At 58.4% G+C, this 20,686-nt stretch overlaps 1 protein-coding gene across 1 annotated transcript in view; it reads left to right on the top strand.

Annotated features, from left to right (window-relative positions):
* The window catches only part of TLN1 (talin 1), a 325,769-nt gene that overhangs the window by 89,531 nt on the left and 215,552 nt on the right, over positions 1-20,686 (top strand). Inside the window, exon 5 of the mRNA XM_068265810.1 lies at positions 19,014-19,166. Coding sequence (XP_068121911.1) covers positions 19,014-19,166 — 153 coding nt within the window. The remainder of the gene's footprint in view (positions 1-19,013; positions 19,167-20,686) is intronic.

Here is a 20,686-nt window from a genome sequence, read left to right as displayed (position 1 = left end):
GCTGCTGCTCAAATCCCCGGCGGTGTACAATACTATTCCCCCTCCGAGTCCCCTGCTGCCACTCAAATCCCCGGCGGTGTACAATACTATTCCCCCTCCGAGTCCCCTGCTGCCGCTCAAATCCCCAGCGGTGTACAATACTATTCCCCCTCCGAGTCCCCTGCTGCTGCTCAAATCCCCGGCGGTGTACAATACTATTCCCCCTCCGAGTCCCCTGCTGCCGCTCAAATCGCCGGCGGTGTACAATACTATTCCCCTCCGAGTCCCCTGCTGCTGCTCAAATCCCCGGCGGTGTACAATACTCTTCCCCCTCCGAGTCCCCTGCTGCCGCTCAAATCCCTGGCGGTGTACAATACTATTCCCCCTCCGAGTCCCCTGCTGCTGCTCAAATCCCCGGCGGTGTACAATACTATTCCCCCTCCGAGTCCCCTGCTGCTGCTCAAATCCCTGGCAGCGTACAATACTATTCCCCCTCCGAGTCCCCTGCTGCCGCTCAAATCCCCGGCGGTGTACAATACTATTCCCCCTCCGAGTCCCCTGCTGCTGCTCAAATCTCCGGCGGTGTACAATACTATTCCCCCTCCGAGTCACCTGCTGCTGCTCAAATCCCCAGCGGTGTACAATACTATTCCCCCTCCGAGTCCCCTGCTGCTGCTCAAATCCCCGGCGGTGCACAATACTATTCCCCCTCCGAGTCCCCTGCTGCCGCTCAAATCCCCAGCGGTGTACAATACTATTCCCCCTCCGAGTCCCCTGCTGCTGCTCAAATCTCTGGCGGTGTACAATACTATTCCCCCTCCGAGTCCCCTGCTGCTGCTCAAATCCCCAGCGGTGTACAATACTATTCCCCCTCCGAGTCCCCTGCTGCCACTCAAATCCCCGGCAGTGTACAATACTATTCCCCCTCCGAGTCCCCTGCTGCTGCTCAAATCCCCGGCGGTGTACAATACTATTCCCCCTCCGAGTCCCCTGCTGCCGCTCAAATCGCCGGCGGTGTACAATACTATTCCCCCTCCGAGTCCCCTGCTGCCGCTCAAATCCCCGGCGGTGTACAATACTATTCCCCTCCGAGTCCCCTGCTGCTGCTCAAATCCCCAGCGGTGTACAATACTATTCCCCCTCCGAGTCCCCTGCTGCCGCTCAAATCCCTGCCGGCGTACAATACTATTCCCCCTACGAGTCCCCTGCTGCTGCTAAAATCCCCGGCAACGTACAATACTATTCCCCCTCCGAGTCCCCTGCTGCCGCTCAAATCCCCAGCGGTGTACAATACTATTCCCCCTCCGAGTCCCCTGCTGCCGCTCAAATCCCCGGCGGTGTACAATACTATTCCCCCTCCGAGTCCCCTGCTGCTGATTCCCGGCGGTGTACAATACTATTCCCCCTCCGAGACCCCTGCTGCTGCTCAAATCCCCAGCGGTGTACAGTACTATTCCCCCTCCGAGTCCCCTGCTGCCGCTCAAATCCCCGGCGGTGTACAATACTATTCCCCCTCCGAGTCCCTGGCTGCTGCTCAAATCCCCGGCGGTGTACAATACTATTCCCCCTTTGAGTCCCCTGCTGCCGCTCAAATCCCCGGCGGTGTACAATACTATTCCCCCTCCGAATCCCCTGCTGCTGCTCAAATCCCCGGCGGTGTACAATACTATTCCCCTCCGAGTCCCCTGCTGCTGCTCAAATCCCCAGCGGTGTACAATACTATTCCCCCTCCGAGTCCCCTGCTGCCGCTCAAATCCCTGCCGGCGTACAATACTATTCCCCCTACGAGTCCCCTGCTGCTGCTAAAATCCCCGGCAACGTACAATAATATTCCCCCTCCGAGTCCCCTGCTGCCGCTCAAATCCCCGGCGGTGTACAATACTATTCCCCCTCAGAGTCCCCTGCTGCTGCTCAAATCCCCGGCGGTGTACAATACTATTCCCCCTCCGAGTCCCCTGCTGCTGCTCAAATCCCTGGCAGCGTACAATACTATTCCCCCTCCGAGTCCCCTGCTGCCGCTCAAATCCCCGGCGGTGTACAATACTATTCCCCCTCCGAGTCCCCTGCTGCTGCTCAAATCCCCGGCGGTGTACAATACTATTCCCCCTCCGAGTCACCTGCTGCTGCTCAAATCCCCAGCGGTGTACAATACTATTCCCCCTCCGAGTCCCCTGCTGCTGCTCAAATCCCCGGCGGTGCACAATACTATTCCCCCTCCGAGTCCCCTGCTGCCGCTCAAATCCCCAGCGGTGTACAATACTATTCCCCCTCCGAGTCCCCTGCTGCTGCTCAAATCCCTGGCGGTGTACAATACTATTCCCCCTCCGAGTCCCCTGCTGCTGCTCAAATCCCCGGCGGTGTACAATACTATTCCCCCTCCGAGTCCCCTGCTGCCGCTCAAATCCCCGGCAACGTACACTACTATTCCCCTCCGAGTCCCCTGCTGCCGCTCAAATCCCCGGCGGTGTACAATACTATTCCCCCTCCGAGTCCCCTGCTGCTGCTCAAATCCCCGGCGGTGTACAATACTATTCCCTCTCCGAGTCCCCTGCTGCTGCTCAAATCCCCAGCGGTGTACAATACTATTCCCCCTCCGAGTCCCCTGCTGCTGCTCAAATCCCCGGCGGTGTACAATACTATTCCCCCACCGAGTCCCCTGCTGCCGCTCAAATCCCCGGCGGTGTACAATACTATTCCCCCTCCGAGTCCCCTGCTGCTGCTCAAATCCCCGGCGGTGTACAATACTATTCCACCTCCGAGTCCCCTGCTGCTGCTCAAATCCCCGGCGGTGTACAATACTATTCCACCTCCGAGTCCCCTGCTGCTGCTCAAATCCCCGGCGGTGTACAATACTATTCCCCTCCGAGTCCCCTGCTGCTGATCAGGTCCTCGGCGGTGTACAATACTATTCCCCCTCCGAGTCCCCTGCTGCCGCTCAAATCCCCGGCGGTGTACAATACTTTTCCCCTCCGAGTCCCCTGCTGCTGATCAGGTCCCCGGCGGTGTACAATACTATTCCCCTCCGAGTCCCCTGCTGCTGCTCAAATCCCCAGCGGTGTACAATACTATTCCCCCTCCGAGTCCCCTGCTGCTGCTCAAATCCCCGGCGGTGTACAATACTATTCCCCCTCCGAGTCCCCTGCTGCCGCTCAAATCCCCAGCGGTGTACAATACTATTCCCCCTCCGAGTCCCCTGCTGCTGCTCAAATCCCTGGCGGTGTACAATACTATTCCCCCTCCGAGTCCCCTGCTGCTGCTCAAATCCCCGGCGGTGTACAATACTATTCCCCCTCCGAGTCCCCTGCTGCCGCTCAAATCCCCGGCAACGTACACTACTATTCCCCTCCGAGTCCCCTGCTGCTACTCAAATCCCCGGCGGTGTACAATACTATTCCCCCTCCGAGTCCCCTGCTGCTACTCAAATCCCCGGCGGTGTACAATACTATTCCCCCTCCGAGTCCCCTGCTGCCACTCAAATCCCCGGCGGTGTACAATACTATTCCCCCTCCGAGTCCCCTGCTGCCGCTCAAATCCCCGGCGGTGTACAATACTATTCCCCCTCCGAGTCCCCTGCTGCTGCTCAAATCCCCGGCGGTGTACAATACTATTCCCTCTCCGAGTCCCCTGCTGCTGCTCAAATCCCCAGCGGTGTACAATACTATTCCCCCTCCGAGTCCCCTGCTGCTGCTCAAATCTCCGGCGGTGTACAATACTATTCCCCCACCGAGTACCCTGCTGCCGCTCAAATCCCCAGCGGTGTACAATACTATTCCCCCTCCGAGTCCCCTGCTGCTGCTCAAATCCCCGGCGGTGTACAATACTATTCCACCTCCGAGTCCCTTGCTGCTGCTCAAATCCCCGGCGGCGTACAATACTATTCCCCCTCCGAGTCCCCTGCTGCCGCTCAAATCCCCAGCGGCGTACAATACTATTCCCCCTCCGAGTCCCCTGCTGCTGCTCAAATCCCCGGCGGTGTACAATACTAATCCCCCTCCGAGTCCCCTGCTGCCGCTCAAATCCCCAGCGGTGTACAATACTATTCCCCCTCCAAATCCCCTGCTGCTGCACAATTCCCCGGCGGTGTACAATACTATTCCCCCTCCGAGTCCCCTGCTGCTGCCGCTCAAATCCCCAGCGGTGTACAATACTATTCCCCCTCCGAGTCCCCTGCTGCCGCTCAAATCCCCAGCGGTGTACAATACTATTCCCCCTCCGAGTCCCCTGCTGCCGCTCACATCCCCGGTGGTGTACAATACTATTCCCCCTCCGAGTCCCCTGCTGCCGCTCACATCCCCGGTGGTGTACAATACTATTCCCCCACCGAGTCCCCTGCTGCCGCTCACATCCCCGGTGGTGTACAATACTATTCCCCCTCCGAGTCCCCTGCTGCTGCTCAAATCCCTGCCGGTGTACAATACTATTCCCCCTCCGAGTCCCCTGCTGCTGCTCAAATCCCCGGCGGTGTACAATACTATATCCCCTCCGAGTCCCCTGCTGCTGCTCAAATCCCCAGCGGTGTACAATACTATTCCCCCTCCGAGTCCCCTGCTGCCGCTCAAATCCCCGGCGGTGTACAATACTATTCCCCCTCCGAGTCCCCTTCTGCCGCTCAAATCCCCAGCAGTGTACAATACTATTCCCCCTCCGAGTCCCCTGCTGCTGCTCAAATCCCCGGCGGTGTACAATACTATTCCCCCTCCGAGTCCCCTGCTGCCGCTCAAATCCCCGGCGGTGTACAATACTATTCCCCCTCCGAGTCCCCTGCTGCCGCTCAATTCCCCGGCAGCGTACAATACTATTCCCCCTCCGAGTCCCCTGCTGCCGCTCAAATCCCCGGCGGTGTACAATACTATTCCCCCTCCGAGTCCCCTGCTGCTGCTCAAATCCCTGCCGGTGTACAATACTATTCCCCTTCCGAGTCCCCTGCTGCTGCTCAAATCCCCGGCAGCGTACAATACTATTCCCCCTCCGAGTCCCCTGCTGCTGATCAGGTCCCCGGCGGTGTACAATACTATTCCCCCTCCGAGTCCCCGGCTGCCGCTCAAATCCCCGACGGTGTACAATACTATTCCCCCTCCGAGTCCCCGGCTGCCGCTCAAATCCCCGGCGGTGTAAAATACTATTCCCCCTCCGAGTCCCCTGCTGCTGCTCAAATCCCCAGCGGTGCACAATACTAATCCCCCTCCGAGTCCCCGGCTGCCGCTCAAATCCCCGGCGGTGTACAATACTATTCCCCTCCGAGTCCCCTGCTGCTGCTCAAATCCCCAGCGGTGTACAATAATATTCCCTCTCCGAGTACACTGCTGCTGATCCCCGGCTGTGTACAATACTATTCCCCCTCTGAGTTCCCTGCTGCCGCTCAAATCCCCAGCGGTGTACAATACTATTCCCCCTCCGAGTCCCCTGCTGCTGCTCAAATCCCCGGCGGTGTACAATACTATTCCCCCTCCGAGTCCCCTGCTGCCTCTCAAATCCCCGGCGGCGTCCAATACTATTCCCCCTACGAGTCCTCTGCTGCTGCTCAAATCCCCGGCGGTGTACAATACTATTCCCCCTCCGAGTCCCCTGCTGCTGATCCCCGGCGGCGTACAATACTATTCCCCCTCCGAGTCCCCTGCTGCCGCTCAAATCCCCGGCGGTGTACACTACTATTCCCCTCCGAGTCCCCTGCTGCCGCTCAAATCCCCGGCGGTGTACAATACTATTCCCTCTCCGAGTACCCTGCTGCTGCTCAAATCCCCAGCGGTGTACAATACTATTCCCCCTCCGAGTCCCCTGCTGCTGCTCAAATCTCCGGCGGTGTACAATACTATTCCCCCACCGAGTCCCCTGCTGCCGCTCAAATCCCCAGCGGTGTACAATACTATTCCCCCTCCGAGTCCCCTGCTGCTGCTCAAATCCCCGGCGGTGTACAATACTATTCCACCTCCGAGTCCCCTGCTGCCGCTCAAATCCCCAGCGGTGTACAATACTATTCCCCCTCCGAGTCCCCTGCTGCTGCTCAAATCCCCGGCGGCGTACAATACTATTCCCCCTCCGAGTCCCCTGCTGCCGCTCAAATCCCCAGCGGCGTACAATACTATTCCCACTCCGAGTCCCCTGCTGCTGCTCAAATCCCCGGCAGCGTACAATACTATTCCCCCTCCGAGTCCCCTGCTGCTGCTCAAATCCCCGGCGGTGTACAATACTAATCCCCCTCCGAGTCCCCTGCTGCCGCTCAAATCCCCAGCGGTGTACAATACTATTCCCCCTCCAAATCCCCTGCTGCTGCACAATTCCCCGGTGGTGTACAATACTATTCCCCCTCCGAGTCCCCTGCTGCCGCTCAAATCCCCAGCGGTGTACAATACTATTCCCCCTCCGAGTCCCCTGCTGCCGCTCACATCCCCGGTGGTGTACAATACTATTCCCCCTCCGAGTCCCCTGCTGCCGCTCACATCCCCGGTGGTGTACAATACTATTCCCCCACCGAGTCCCCTGCTGCCGCTCACATCCCCGGTGGTGTACAATACTATTCCCCCTCCGAGTCCCCTGCTGCCGCTCAAATCCCCGGCGGTGTACAATACTATTCCCCCTCCGAGTCCCCTACTGCTGCTCAAATCCCCGGCGGTGTACAATACTATTCCCCCTCCGAGTCCCCTGCTACTGCTCAAATCCCCGGGGGTGTACAATACTATTCCCCCTCCGAGTCCCCTGCTGCTGCTCAAATCCCTGCCGGTGTACAATACTATTCCCCCTCCGAGTCCCCTGCTGCTGCTCAAATCCCCGGCGGTGTACAATACTATATCCCCTCCGAGTCCCCTGCTGCTGCTCAAATCCCCAGCGGTGTACAATACTATTCCCCCTCCGAGTCCCCTGCTGCCGCTCAAATCCCCGGCGGTGTACAATACTATTCCCCCTCCGAGTCCCCTTCTGCCGCTCAAATCCCCAGCAGTGTACAATACTATTCCCCCTCCGAGTCCCCTGCTGCTGCTCAAATCCCCGGCGGTGTACAATACTATTCCCCCTCCGAGTCCCCTGCTGCCGCTCAAATCCCCGGCGGTGTACAATACTATTCCCCCTCCGAGTCCCCTGCTGCCGCTCAAATCCCCGGCAGCGTACAATACTATTCCCCCTCCGAGTCCCCTGCTGCCGCTCAAATCCCCGGCGGTGTACAATACTATTCCCCCTCCGAGTCCCCTGCTGCTGCTCAAATCCCTGCCGGTGTACAATACTATTCCCCTTCCGAGTCCCCTGCTGCTGCTCAAATCCCCGGCAGCGTACAATACTATTCCCCCTCCGAGTCCCCTGCTGCTGATCAGGTCCCCGGCGGTGTACAATACTATTCCCCCTCCGAGTCCCCGGCTGCCGCTCAAATCCCCGACGGTGTACAATACTATTCCCCCTCCGAGTCCCCGGCTGCCGCTCAAATCCCCGGCGGTGTAAAATACTATTCCCCCTCCGAGTCCCCTGCTGCTGCTCAAATCCCCAGCGGTGCACAATACTAATCCCCCTCCGAGTCCCCGGCTGCCGCTCAAATCCCCGGCGGTGTACAATACTATTCCCCTCCGAGTCCCCTGCTGCTGCTCAAATCCCCAGCGGTGTACAATACTATTCCCTCTCCGAGTACACTGCTGCTGATCCCCGGCGGTGTACAATACTATTCCCCCTCCGAGTTCCCTGCTGCCGCTCAAATCCCCAGCGGTGTACAATACTATTCCCCCTCCGAGTCCCTTGCTGCTGCTCAAATCCCCGGCGGTGTACAATACTATTCCCCCTCCGAGTCCCCTGCTGCCGCTCAAATCCCCGGCGGCGTCCAATACTATTCCCCCTACGAGTCCTCTGCTGCTGCTCAAATCCCCGGCGGTGTACAATACTATTCCCCCTCCGAGTCCCCTGCTGCTGATCCCCGGCGGCGTACAATACTATTCCCCCTCCGAGTCCCCTGCTGCCGCTCAAATCCCCGGCGGTGTACAATACTATTCCCCCTCCGAGTCCCCTGCTGCCGCTCAAATCCCCGGCGGTGTACAATACTATTCCCCCTCCGAGTCCCCTGCTGCTGCTCAAATCCCCGGCGGTGTACAATACTATTCCACCTCCGAGTCCCCTGCTGCTGATCAAATCCCCGGCGGTGTACAATACTATTCCCCCTCCGAGTCCCCTGCTGCTGCTCAAATCCCCGGCGTCATACAATACTATTCCCCCTCCGAGTCCCCTGCTGCTGCTCACATCCCCGGCGGTGTACAATACTATTCCCCCTCCGAGTCCCCTGCTGCTGATCAAATCCCCGGCGGTGTACAATACTATTCCCCCTCCGAGTCCCCTGCTGCTGCTCAAATCCCCGGCGTCATACAATACTATTCCCCCTCCGAGTCCCCTGCTGCTCATCAAATCCCCGGCGGTGTACAATACTATTCCCCCTCCGAGTCCCCTGCTGCTGATCAAATCCCCGACGTCGTACAATACTATTCCCCCTCCAAGTCCCCTGCTGCTGCTCAAATCCCTGGCAGCGTACAATACTATTCCCCCTCCGAGTCCCCTGCTGCTGATCAAATCCCCGGCGGTGTACAATACTATTCCCCCTCCGAGTCCCCTGCTGCTGCTCAAATCCCCGGCGGTGTACAATACTATTCCCTCTCCGAGTCACCTGCTGCTGCTCAAATCCCCGGCGGTGTACAATACTATTCCCCCTCCGAGTCCCCTGCTGCCGCTCAAATCCCCGGCGGCGTCCAATACTATTCCCCCTACGAGTCCTCTGCTGCTGCTCAAATCCCCGGCGGTGTACAATACTATTCCCCCTCCGAGTCCCCTGCTGCTGATCCCCGGCGGCGTTCAATACTATTCCCCCTCCGAGTCCCCTGCTGCCGCTCAAATCCCCGGCGGTGTACAATACTATTCCGCCTCCGAGTCCCCTGCTGCCGCTCAAATCCCCGGCGGTGTACAATACTATTCCCCCTCCGAGTCCCCTGCTGCTGCTCAAATCCCCGGCGGTGTACAATACTATTCCACCTCCGAGTCCCCTGCTGCCGCTCAAATCCCCGGCGGTGTACAATACTATTCCCCCTCCGAGTCCCCTGCTGCTGATCAAATCCCCGGCGGTGTACAATACTATTCCCCCTCCGAGTCCCCTGCTGCTGCTCAAATCCCCGGCGTCATACAATACTATTCCACCTCCGAGTCCCCTGCTGCTGCTCAAATCCCCGGCGGTGTACAATACTATTCCCCCTCCGAGTCCCCTGCTGCTGATCAAATCCCCGGCGTCGTACAATACTATTCCCCCTCCAAGTCCCCTGCTGCTGCTCAAATCCCTGGCAGCGTACAATACTATTCCCCCTCCGAGTCCCCTGCTGCTGCTCAAATCCCTGGCGGCGTACAATACTATTCCCCCTCCGAGTCCCCTGCTGCTGCTCAAATCCCTGGCGGTGTACAATACTATTCCCCCTCCGAGTCCCCTGCTGCTGATCAAATCCCCGGCGGTGTACAATACTATTCCTCCTCCGAGTCCCCTGCTGCTGCTCAAATCCCCGGCGGTGTACAATACTATTCCCCCTCCGAGTCCCCTGCTGCTGCTCAAATCCCCGGCGGTGTACAATACTATTCCCCCTCCGAGTCCCCTGCTGCTGATCCCCGGCGGCGTACAATACTATTCCCCCTCCGAGTCCCCTGCTGCTGCTCAAATCCCTGGCGGCGTACAATACTATTCCCCCTCCGAGTCCCCTGCTGCTGCTCAAATCCCCGGCGGCGTACAATACTATTCCCCCTCCGAGTCCCCTGCTGCTGCTCAAATCCCCAGCGGTGTACAATACTATTCCCCCTCCGAGTCCCCTGCTGCCGCTCAAATCCCCGGCGGTGTCCAATACTATTCCCCCTCCGAGTCCCCTGCTGCCGCTCAAATCCCCGGCGGTGTACAATACTATTCCCCCTCTGAGTCCCCTGCTGCCGCTCAAATCCCCAGCGGTGTACAATACTATTCCCCCTCCGAGTCCCCTGCTGCCGCTCAAATCCCCGGCGGTGTACCATACTATTCCCCCTCCGAGTCCCCTGCTGCCGCTCAAATCCCCAGCGGTGTACAATACTATTCCACCTCCGAGTCCCCTGCTGCCGCTCAAATCCCCGGCGGTGTACAATACTATTCCCCCTCCGAGTCCCCTGCTGCCGCTCAAATCCCCAGCGGTGTACAATACTATTCCCCCTCCGAGTCCCCTGCTGCTGCTCAAATCCCTGGCGGTGTACAATACTATTCCCCCTCCGAGTCCCCTGCTGCTGCTCAAATCCCTGCCGGTGTACAATACTATTCCCCCTCCGAGTCCCCTGCTGCTGCTCAAATCCCCGGCGGTGTACAATACTATTCCCCCTCCGAGTCCCCTGCTGCTGCTCAAATCCCCAGCGGTGTACAATACTATTCCCCCTCCAAGTCCCCTGCTGCCGCTCAAATCCCCGGCGGTGTACAATACTGTTCCCCCTCCGACTCCCCTGCTGCCGCTCAAATCCCCAGCAGTGTACAATACTATTCCCCCTCCGAGTCCCCTGCTGCTGCTCAAATCCCCGGCGGTGTACAATACTATTCCCCCTCCGAGTCCCCTGCTGCCGCTCAAATCCCCGGCGGTGTACAATACTATTCCCCCTCCGAGTCCCCTGCTGCCGCTCAAATCCCCGGCGGTGTACAATACTATTCCCCCTCCGAGTCCCCTGCTGCCGCTCAAATCCCCGGCAGCGTACAATACTATTCCCCCTCCGAGTCCCCTGCTGCCGCTCAAATCCCCGGCGGTGTACAATACTATTCCCCCTCCGAGTCCCCTGCTGCTGCTCAAATCCCTGCCGGTGTACAATACTATTCCCCCTCCGAGTCCCCTGCTGCTGCTCAAATCCCCGGCAGCGTACAATACTATTCCCCCTCCGAGTCCCCTGCTGCTGATCAGGTCCCCGGCGGTGTACAATACTATTCCTCCTCCGAGTCCCCGGCTGCCGCTCAATTCCCCGACGGTGTACAATACTATTCCCCCTCCGAGTCCCCGGCTGCCGCTCAAATCCCCGGCGGTGTACAATACTATTCCCCCTCTGAGTCCCCTGCTGCTGCTCAAATCCCCGGCGGTGTACAATACTATTCCCCCTCCGAGTCCCCTGCTGCTGCTCAAATCCCCGGCGGTGTACAATACTATTCCCCCTCCGAGTCCCCTGCTGCTGCGCAAATCCCCAGCGGTGTACAATACTATTCCCCCTCTGAGTCCCCGGCTGCCGCTCAAATCCCCGGCGGTGTACAATACTATTCCCCTCCGAGTCCCCTGCTGCCGCTCAAATCCCCGGCGGTGTACAATACTATTCCCCTCCGAGTCCCCTGCTGCTGCTCAAATCCCCAGCGGTGTACAATACTATTCCCCCTCCGAGTCCCCTGCTGCCGCTCAAATCCCCGGCGGTGTACAATACTATTCCCCCTCCGAGTCCCCTGCTGCTGCTCAAATCCCCAGCGGTGTACAATACTATTCCCCCTCCGAGTCCCCGGCTGCCGCTCAAATCCCCGGCGGTGTACAATACTATTCCCCCTCCGAGTCCCCTGCTGCTGCTCAAATCCCCGGCGGTGTACAATACTATTCCCCCTCCGAGTCCCCTGCTGCCGCTCAAATCCCCGGCGGTGTCCAATACTATTCCCCCTACGAGTCCTCTGCTGCTGCTCAAATCCCCGGCGGTGTACAATACTATTCCCCCTCCGAGTCCTCTGCTGCTGATCCCTGGCGGCGTACAATACTATTCCCCCTCCGAGTCCCCTGCTGCTGCTCAAATCCCCGGCGGTGTACAATACTATTCCCCCTCCGAGTCCCCTGCTGCCGCTCAAATCCCCAGCGGTGTACAATACTATTCCCCCTCCGAGTCCCCTGCTGCTGCTCAAATCCCCGGCGGTGTACAATACTATTCCACCTCCGAGTCCCTTTCTGCCGCTCAAATCCCCGGCGGTGTACAATACTATTCCCCCTCCGAGTCCCCTGCTGCCGCTCAAATCCCTGGCGGTGTACAATACTATTCCCCCTCCGAGTCCCCTGCTGCCGCTCAAATCCCAGGCGGTGTACAATACTATTCCCCCTCCGAGTCCCCTGCTGCTGCTCAAATCCCCGGCAGCGTACAATACTATTCCCCCTCCGAGTCCCCTGCTGCTGATCAGGTCCCCGGTGGTGTACAATACTATTCCCCCTCCGAGTCCCCTGCTGCCGCTCAAATCCCCGGCGGTGTACAATACTATTCCCCTCCGAGTCCCCTGCTGCTGATCAAATCCCCGGCGGTGTACAATACTATTCCCCTCCGAGTCCCCTGCTGCTGATCAAATCCCCGGCGGTGTACAATACTATTCCCCCTCCGAGTCCCCTGCTGCCGCTCAAATCCCCGGCGGTGTACAATACTATTCCCCTCCGAGTCCCCTGCTGCTGATCAAATCCCCGGTGGTGTACAATACTATTCCCCCTCCGAGTCCCCTGCTGCTCATCAAATCCCCGGCGGCGTACAATACTATTCCCCCTCCGAGTCCCCTGCTGCTGCTCAAATCCCCGGCGGCGTACAATACTATTCCCCCTCCGAGTCCCCTGCTGCTGCTCAAATCCCCAGCGGTGTACAATACTATTCCCCCTCCGAGTCCCCTGCTGCCGCTCAAATCCCCAGCGGTGTCCAATACTATTCCCCCTCCGAGTCCCCTGCTGCCGCTCAAATCCCCGGCGGTGTACAATACTATTCCCCCTCCGAGTCCCCTGCTGCCGCTCAAATCCCCAGCGGTGTACAATACTATTCCCCCTCCGAGTCTCCTGCTGCTGCTCAAATCCCCAACGGTGTACAATACTATTTCACCTCCGAGTCCCCTGCTGCTGCTCAAATCCCCGGCGGTGTACAATACTATTCCCCCTCCAAGTCCCCTGCTGCTGCTCAAATCCCCAACGGTGTACAATACTATTTCACCTCCGAGTCCCCTGCTGCTGCTCAAATCCTCGGCGGTGTACAATACTATTCCCCCTCCGAGTCCCCTGCTGCCGCTCAAATCCCCGGCGGTGTACAATAATATTCCCCCTCCGAGTCCCCTGCTGCCGCTCAAATCCCCAGCGGTGTACAATACTATTCCCCCTCCGAGTCCCCTGCTGCTGCTCAAATCCCCAGCGGTGTACAATACTATTCCACCTCCGAGTCCCCTGCTGCTGCTCAAATCCCCGGCGGTGTACAATACTATTCCCCCTCCGAGTCCCCTGCTGCCGCTCAAATCCCCGGCGGTGTACAATACTATTCCCCCTCCGAGTCCCCTGCTGCCGCTCAAATCCCAGGCGGTGTACAATACTATTCCCCCTCCGAGTCCCCTGCTGCTGCTCAAATCCCCGGCAGCGTACAATACTATTCCCCCTCCGAGTCCCCTGCTGCTGATCAGGTCCCCGGTGGTGTACAATACTATTCCCCCTCCGAGTCCCCTGCTGCCGCTCAAATCCCCGGCGGTGTACAATACTATTCCCCTCCGAGTCCCCTGCTGCTGATCAAATCCCCGGCGGTGTACAATACTATTCCCCCTCCGAGTCCCCTGCTGCTGCTCAAATCCCCAGCGGTGTACAATACTATTCCACCTCCGAGTCCCCTGCTGCTGCTCAAATCCCCGGCGGTGTACAATACTATTCCCCCTCCGAGTCCCCTGCTGCTGCTCAAATCCCCGGCGGTGTACAATACTATTCCACCTCCGAGTCCCTTTCTGCCGCTCAAATCCCCGGCGGTGTACAATACTATTCCCCCTCCGAGTCCCCTGCTGCCGCTCAAATCCCCGGCGGTGTACAATACTATTCCCCCTCCGAGTCCCCTGCTGCCGCTCAAATCCCAGGCGGTGTACAATACTATTCCCCCTCCGAGTCCCCTGCTGCTGCTCAAATACCCGGCAGCGTACAATACTATTCCCCCTCCGAGTCCCCTGCTGCTGATCAGGTCCCCGGTGGTGTACAATACTATTCCCCCTCCGAGTCCCCTGCTGCCGCTCAAATCCCCGGCGGTGTACAATACTATTCCCCTCCGAGTCCCCTGCTGCTGATCAAATCCCCGGCGGTGTACAATACTATTCCCCTCCGAGTCCCCTGCTGCTGATCAAATCCCCGGCGGTGTACAATACTATTCCCCCTCCGAGTCCCCTGCTGCCGCTCAAATCCCCGGCGGTGTACAATACTATTCCCCTCCGAGTCCCCTGCTGCTGATCAAATCCCCGGTGGTGTACAATACTATTCCCCCTCCGAGTCCCCTGCTGCTCATCAAATCCCCGGCGGCGTACAATACTATTCCCCCTCCGAGTCCCCTGCTGCTGCTCAAATCCCCGGCGGCGTACAATACTATTCCCCCTCCGAGTCCCCTGCTGCTGCTCAAATCCCCAGCGGTGTACAATACTATTCCCCCTTTCGAGTCCCCTGCTGCCGCTCAAATCCCCGGCGGTGTCCAATACTATTCCCCCTCCGAGTCCCCTGCTGCCGCTCAAATCCCCGGCGGTGTACAATACTATTCCCCCTCCGAGTCCCCTGCTGCCGCTCAAATCCCCAGCGGTGTACAATACTATTCCCCCTCCGAGTCCCCTGCTGCTGCTCAAATCCCCAACGGTGTACAATACTATTTCACCTCCGAGTCCCCTGCTGCTGCTCAAATCCCCGGCGGTGTACAATACTATTCCCCCTCCGAGTCCCCTGCTGCTGCTCAAATCCCCAACGGTGTACAATACTATTTCACCTCCGAGTCCCCTGCTGCTGCTCAAATCCCCGGCGGTGTACAATACTATTCCCCCTCCGAGTCCCCTGCTGCCGCTCAAATCCCCGGCGGTGTACAATACTATTCCCCCTCCGTGTCCCCTGCTGCCGCTCAAATCCCCAGCGGTGTACAATACTATTCCCCCTCCGAGTCCCCTGCTGCCGCTCAAATCCCAGGCGGTGTACAATACTATTCCCCCTCCGAGTCCCCTGCTGCTGCTCAAATCCCCGGCAGCGTACAATACTATTCCCCCTCCGAGTCCCCTGCTGCTGATCAGGTCCCCGGTGGTGTACAATACTATTCCCCCTCCGAGTCCCCTGCTGCCGCTCAAATCCCCGGCGGTGTACAATACTATTCCCCTCCGAGTCCCCTGCTGCTGATCAAATCCCCGGCGGTGTACAATACTATTCCCCTCCGAGTCCCCTGCTGCTGATCAAATCCCCGGCGGTGTACAATACTATTCCCCCTCCGAGTCCCCTGCTGCCGCTCAAATCCCCGGCGGTGTACAATACTATTCCCCTCCGAGTCCCCTGCTGCTGATCAAATCCCCGGTGGTGTACAATACTATTCCCCCTCCGAGTCCCCTGCTGCTCATCAAATCCCCGGCGGCGTACAATACTATTCCCCCTCCGAGTCCCCTGCTGCTGCTCAAATCCCCGGCGGCGTACAATACTATTCCCCCTCCGAGTCCCCTGCTGCTGCTCAAATCCCCAGCGGTGTACAATACTATTCCCCCTCCGAGTCCCCTGCTGCCGCTCAAATCCCCGGCGGTGTCCAATACTATTCCCCCTCCGAGTCCCCTGCTGCCGCTCAAATCCCCGGCGGTGTACAATACTATTCCCCCTCCGAGTCCCCTGCTGCCGCTCAAATCCCCAGCGGTGTACAATACTATTCCCCCTCCGAGTCTCCTGCTGCTGCTCAAATCCCCAACGGTGTACAATACTATTTCACCTCCGAGTCCCCTGCTGCTGCTCAAATCCCCGGCGGTGTACAATACTATTCCCCCTCCAAGTCCCCTGCTGCTGCTCAAATCCCCAACGGTGTACAATACTATTTCACCTCCGAGTCCCCTGCTGCTGCTCAAATCCTCGGCGGTGTACAATACTATTCCCCCTCCGAGTCCCCTGCTGCCGCTCAAATCCCCGGCGGTGTACAATAATATTCCCCCTCCGAGTCCCCTGCTGCCGCTCAAATCCCCAGCGGTGTACAATACTATTCCCCCTCCGAGTCCCCTGCTGCTGCTCAAATCCCCAGCGGTGTACAATACTATTCCACCTCCGAGTCCCCTGCTGCTGCTCAAATCCCCGGCGGTGTACAATACTATTGCCCCTCCGAGTCCCCTGCTGCTGCTCAAATCCCCGGCGGTGTACAATACTATTCCACCTCCGAGTCCCCTGCTGCCGCTCAAATCCCCGGCGGTGTACAATACTATTCCCCCTCCGAGTCCCCTGCTGCCGCTCAAATCCCAGGCGGTGTACAATACTATTCCCCCTCCGAGTCCCCTGCTGCTGCTCAAATCCCCGGCAGCGTACAATACTATTCCCCCTCCGAGTCCCCTGCTGCTGATCAGGTCCCCGGTGGTGTACAATACTATTCCCCCTCCGAGTCCCCTGCTGCCGCTCAAATCCCCGGCGGTGTACAATACTATTCCCCTCCGAGTCCCCTGCTGCTGATCAAATCCCCGGCGGTGTACAATACTATTCCCCCTCCGAGTCCCCTGCTGCTGCTCAAATCCCCAGCGGTGTACAATACTATTCCACCTCCGAGTCCCCTGCTGCTGCTCAAATCCCCGGCGGTGTACAATACTATTCCCCCTCCGAGTCCCCTGCTGCTGCTCAAATCCCCGGCGGTGTACAATACTATTCCACCTCCGAGTCCTTTTCTGCCGCTCAAATCCCCGGCGGTGTACAATACTATTCCCCCTCCGAGTCCCCTGCTGCCGCTCAAATCCCCGGCGGTGTACAATACTATTCCCCCTCCGAGTCCCCTGCTGCCGCTCAAATCCCAGGCGGTGTACAATACTATTCCCCCTCCGAGTCCCCTGCTGCTGCTCAAATACCCGGCAGCGTACAATACTATTCCCCCTCCGAGTCCCCTGCTGCTGATCAGGTCCCCGGTGGTGTACAATACTATTCCCCCTCCGAGTCCCCTGCTGCCGCTCAAATCCCCGGCGGTGTACAATACTATTCCCCTCCGAGTCCCCTGCTGCTGATCAAATCCCCGGCGGTGTACAATACTATTCCCCTCCGAGTCCCCTGCTGCTGATCAAATCCCCGGCGGTGTACAATACTATTCCCCCTCCGAGTCCCCTGCTGCCGCTCAAATCCCCGGCGGTGTACAATACTATTCCCCTCCGAGTCCCCTGCTGCTGATCAAATCCCCGGTGGTGTACAATACTATTCCCCCTCCGAGTCCCCTGCTGCTCATCAAATCCCCGGCGGCGTACAATACTATTCCCCCTCCGAGTCCCCTGCTGCTGCTCAAATCCCCGGCGGCGTACAATACTATTCCCCCTCCGAGTCCCCTGCTGCTGCTCAAATCCCCAGCGGTGTACAATACTATTCCCCCTTTCGAGTCCCCTGCTGCCGCTCAAATCCCCGGCGGTGTCCAATACTATTCCCCCTCCGAGTCCCCTGCTGCCGCTCAAATCCCCGGCGGTGTACAATACTATTCCCCCTCCGAGTCCCCTGCTGCCGCTCAAATCCCCAGCGGTGTACAATACTATTCCCCCTCCGAGTCCCCTGCTGCTGCTCAAATCCCCAACGGTGTACAATACTATTTCACCTCCGAGTCCCCTGCTGCTGCTCAAATCCCCGGCGGTGTACAATACTATTCCCCCTCCGAGTCCCCTGCTGCTGCTCAAATCCCCAACGGTGTACAATACTATTTCACCTCCGAGTCCCCTGCTGCTGCTCAAATCCCCGGCGGTGTACAATACTATTCCCCCTCCGAGTCCCCTGCTGCCGCTCAAATCCCCGGCGGTGTACAATACTATTCCCCCTCCGTGTCCCCTGCTGCCGCTCAAATCCCCAGCGGTGTACAATACTATTCCCCCTCCGAGTCCCCTGCTGCTGCTCAAATCCCCAGCGGTGTACAATACTATTCCACCTCCGAGTCCCCTGCTGCTGCTCAAATCCCCGGCGGTGTACAATACTATTCCCCCTCCGAGTCCCCTGCTGCCGCTCAAATCCCCGGCGGTGTACAATACTATTCCCCCTCCGAGTCCCCTGCTGCTGCTCAAATCCCCGGCGTCGTACAATACTATTCCCCCTCCGAGTCCCCTGCTGCTGCTCAAATCCCCGTCTCCCCTCTCCATAGCAACAGTACGCATGGCCAGCGACCCGTCTCCCCTCTCCATAGCTACAGAACGCATGGCCAGCGACCCGTCTCCCCTCTCCATAGCAACAGTACGCAAGGCCAGCCACCAGTCTCCCCTCTCCATAGCAACAGAATGCATGGCCAGCGACTGATCTCCCCTCCATAGCTACAGAACGCATGGCCAGCGACCAGTCTCCCCTCTCCATAGCAACAGAATGCATGGCCAGCGACTGATCTCCCCTCCATAGCTACAGAACGCATGTCCAGCGACCCGTCTCCCCTCTCCATAGCAACAGTACGCATGGCCAGCGACCAGTCTCCCCTCTCCATCGCTACAGAACGCATGGCCAGCGACCAGTCTCCCCTCTCCATAGTAACAGAACGCATGGCCAGCGACCAGTCTCCCCTCTCCATAGCAACAGAATGCATGGCCAGCGACCCATCTCCCCTCTCTATAGCAACAGTACGCATGGCCAGCCACCAGTCTCCCCTCTCCATAGCAACAGAACGCATGGCCAGCGACCCATCTCTCCTCTCTATAGCAATAGTACGCATGGCCAGCGACCCGTCTCCCGTCTCCCCTCTCCATAGCAACAGAACGCATGGCCAGCGAACAGTCTCCCCTCTCCATAGCAGCAGAACGCATGGCCAGCGACCAGTCTCCCCTCTCCATAGTAACAGAACGCATGGCCAGCGACCAGTCTCCCCTCTCCATAGTAACAGAACGCATGGCCAGCGACCAGTCTCCCCTCTCCATAGTAACAGAATGCATGTCCAGCGACCCGTCTCCCGTCTCCCCTCTCCATAGCAACAGAACGCATGGCCAGCGACCTGTCTCCCCTCTCCATAGCAGCAGAACTCATGTCTAGTTGACCTGCTTCCCCTTCAGTGACAAACAAAGGGCATGTCTGTAAAGTTCTGCGGCGCTGATCTGCACCACGTGACTAGGACAAGATGGCCACCTCCGGGAGTGCCTCATGTGTCTTTCATATACTCCTCACCAGGTATCACCAACTATGATGAGTATTCTCTGGTGCGGGACATCCTGGAGGAGAAGAAGGAAGAGATAACTGGAACCCTAAAGAGGGACAAGACTCTCCTCCGAGATGACAAGAAGATGGAGAAGCTGAAGCAGAAGCTGCACACAGACGATGAGTGTGAGTCCAATCAGATGCCAGAGATAGGGGGCTGAGTGTTGTAAGGAGCTGGTGCTGCAGCACCCCCTGTAGGTGGTGATGAGTAATTGAGGAGGAGTTGGGATCTGAGGTTACCGGTTCCTCTGGGGAGGAGTCACTGATGCATGTAAGGAGCTGGTGCTGCAGCGCCCCCTGTAGGTGAGGAGGAGTTGGGATCTGAGGTGCAGGTTCCTCTTGGGAGGAGTCACTGATGGATATTAGGAGCTGGTGCTGCAGCGCCCCCTGTAGGTGAGGAGGAGTTGGGATCTGAGGTGCAGGTTCCTCTGGAGAGGAGACACTGATGGATACGAGGAGCTGGTGCTGCAGCACCCCCTGTAGGTGGGGAGGAGTAAGCATATGAGGTGCAGGTTCCTCTGGGGAGAAGACACTGATGAATATAAGAAGCTGGTGCTGCAGTGCCCTCTGTAGGTGGTGAGAAGTAATTGGGGAGGAGTTATTATTTGAGGTGCAGGTTCCTCTGGGGAGGAGACACTGGTGGATATAAGGAGCTGGTGCTGCAGCACCCCCTGTAGGTGAGGAGGAGTTGGGATCTGAGGTGCAGGTTCCTCTGGGGAGGAAACACTGATGGATATAAGGAGCTGGTGCTGCAGCGCCCCCTGTAGGTGAGGAGAAGCTGGGATCTGAGGTGCAGGTTCCTCTGGGGAGGGGCACTTATGGATATAAGGCGCTGGTGCTACAGTGCCCCCTGTAGGTGGTGATGAGTAATTGGGAAGGAGTTGGGATCTGAGGTTACTGGTTCCTCTGGGGAGGAGTCACTGATGGATATAAGGAGCTGGTGCTGCAGCACCCCCTGTAGGTGGGGAGGAGTTGGCATCTGAGATGCAGGTTCTTCTGGGGAGGAGTCACTGATGGATATAAGGAGCTGGTGCTTCAGCACCCTTTGTATTTGAGGATGAGTAATTGGGGAGGAGTTGGGATCTGAGGTTACCGGTTCCTCTGGGGGGGGGGGGGGGGGGAGGGAGGAGTCACTGATGGATATAAGGAGCTGGTGCTGCAGAGCCCCCTGTAGGTGGTGATAATTGGGGAGGAGTTGGGATCTGAGATTACCGGTTCCTCTGCGGAGGCGCAGTGATGGATATAAGGAGGTTTTGCTGCAGCGCCCCCTGTAGGTAGTGATGAGTAATTGGGGAGGAACTAGGTGTGTGTGTGCGCTGTGTGTACAGTATGGTGTGTTTGTATACTGTGTGTGATCTGAGGTTACCAGTTCCTCTGGGGAGGAGTCACTGATGGATATAGGGAGCTGGTGTTGCAGCGCCCTCTGTAGGTGGTGATGAGTAATTGGGGAGGAGTTGGGATCTGAGGTTACCGGTTCCTCCGGGACAGAGTCACTGATGGATATAAGGAGCTGATGCTGCAGCGCCCTCTGTGGGTGGTAATGAGTAATTGGGGAGGAGTTGGGATCTAAGGTTACCAGTTCCTCTGGGGAGGAGTCACTGATGCATATAAGGAGCTGGTGCTGCGCTGCCCCCTGTAGGTGGTGA

This window comes from Hyperolius riggenbachi, chromosome 1 (genome assembly GCF_040937935.1).
Source record: "Hyperolius riggenbachi isolate aHypRig1 chromosome 1, aHypRig1.pri, whole genome shotgun sequence".
Classification (NCBI taxonomy): Eukaryota; Metazoa; Chordata; class Amphibia; order Anura; family Hyperoliidae; genus Hyperolius; species Hyperolius riggenbachi.
This window is presented reverse-complemented; position numbering and strand designations above follow the sequence as displayed.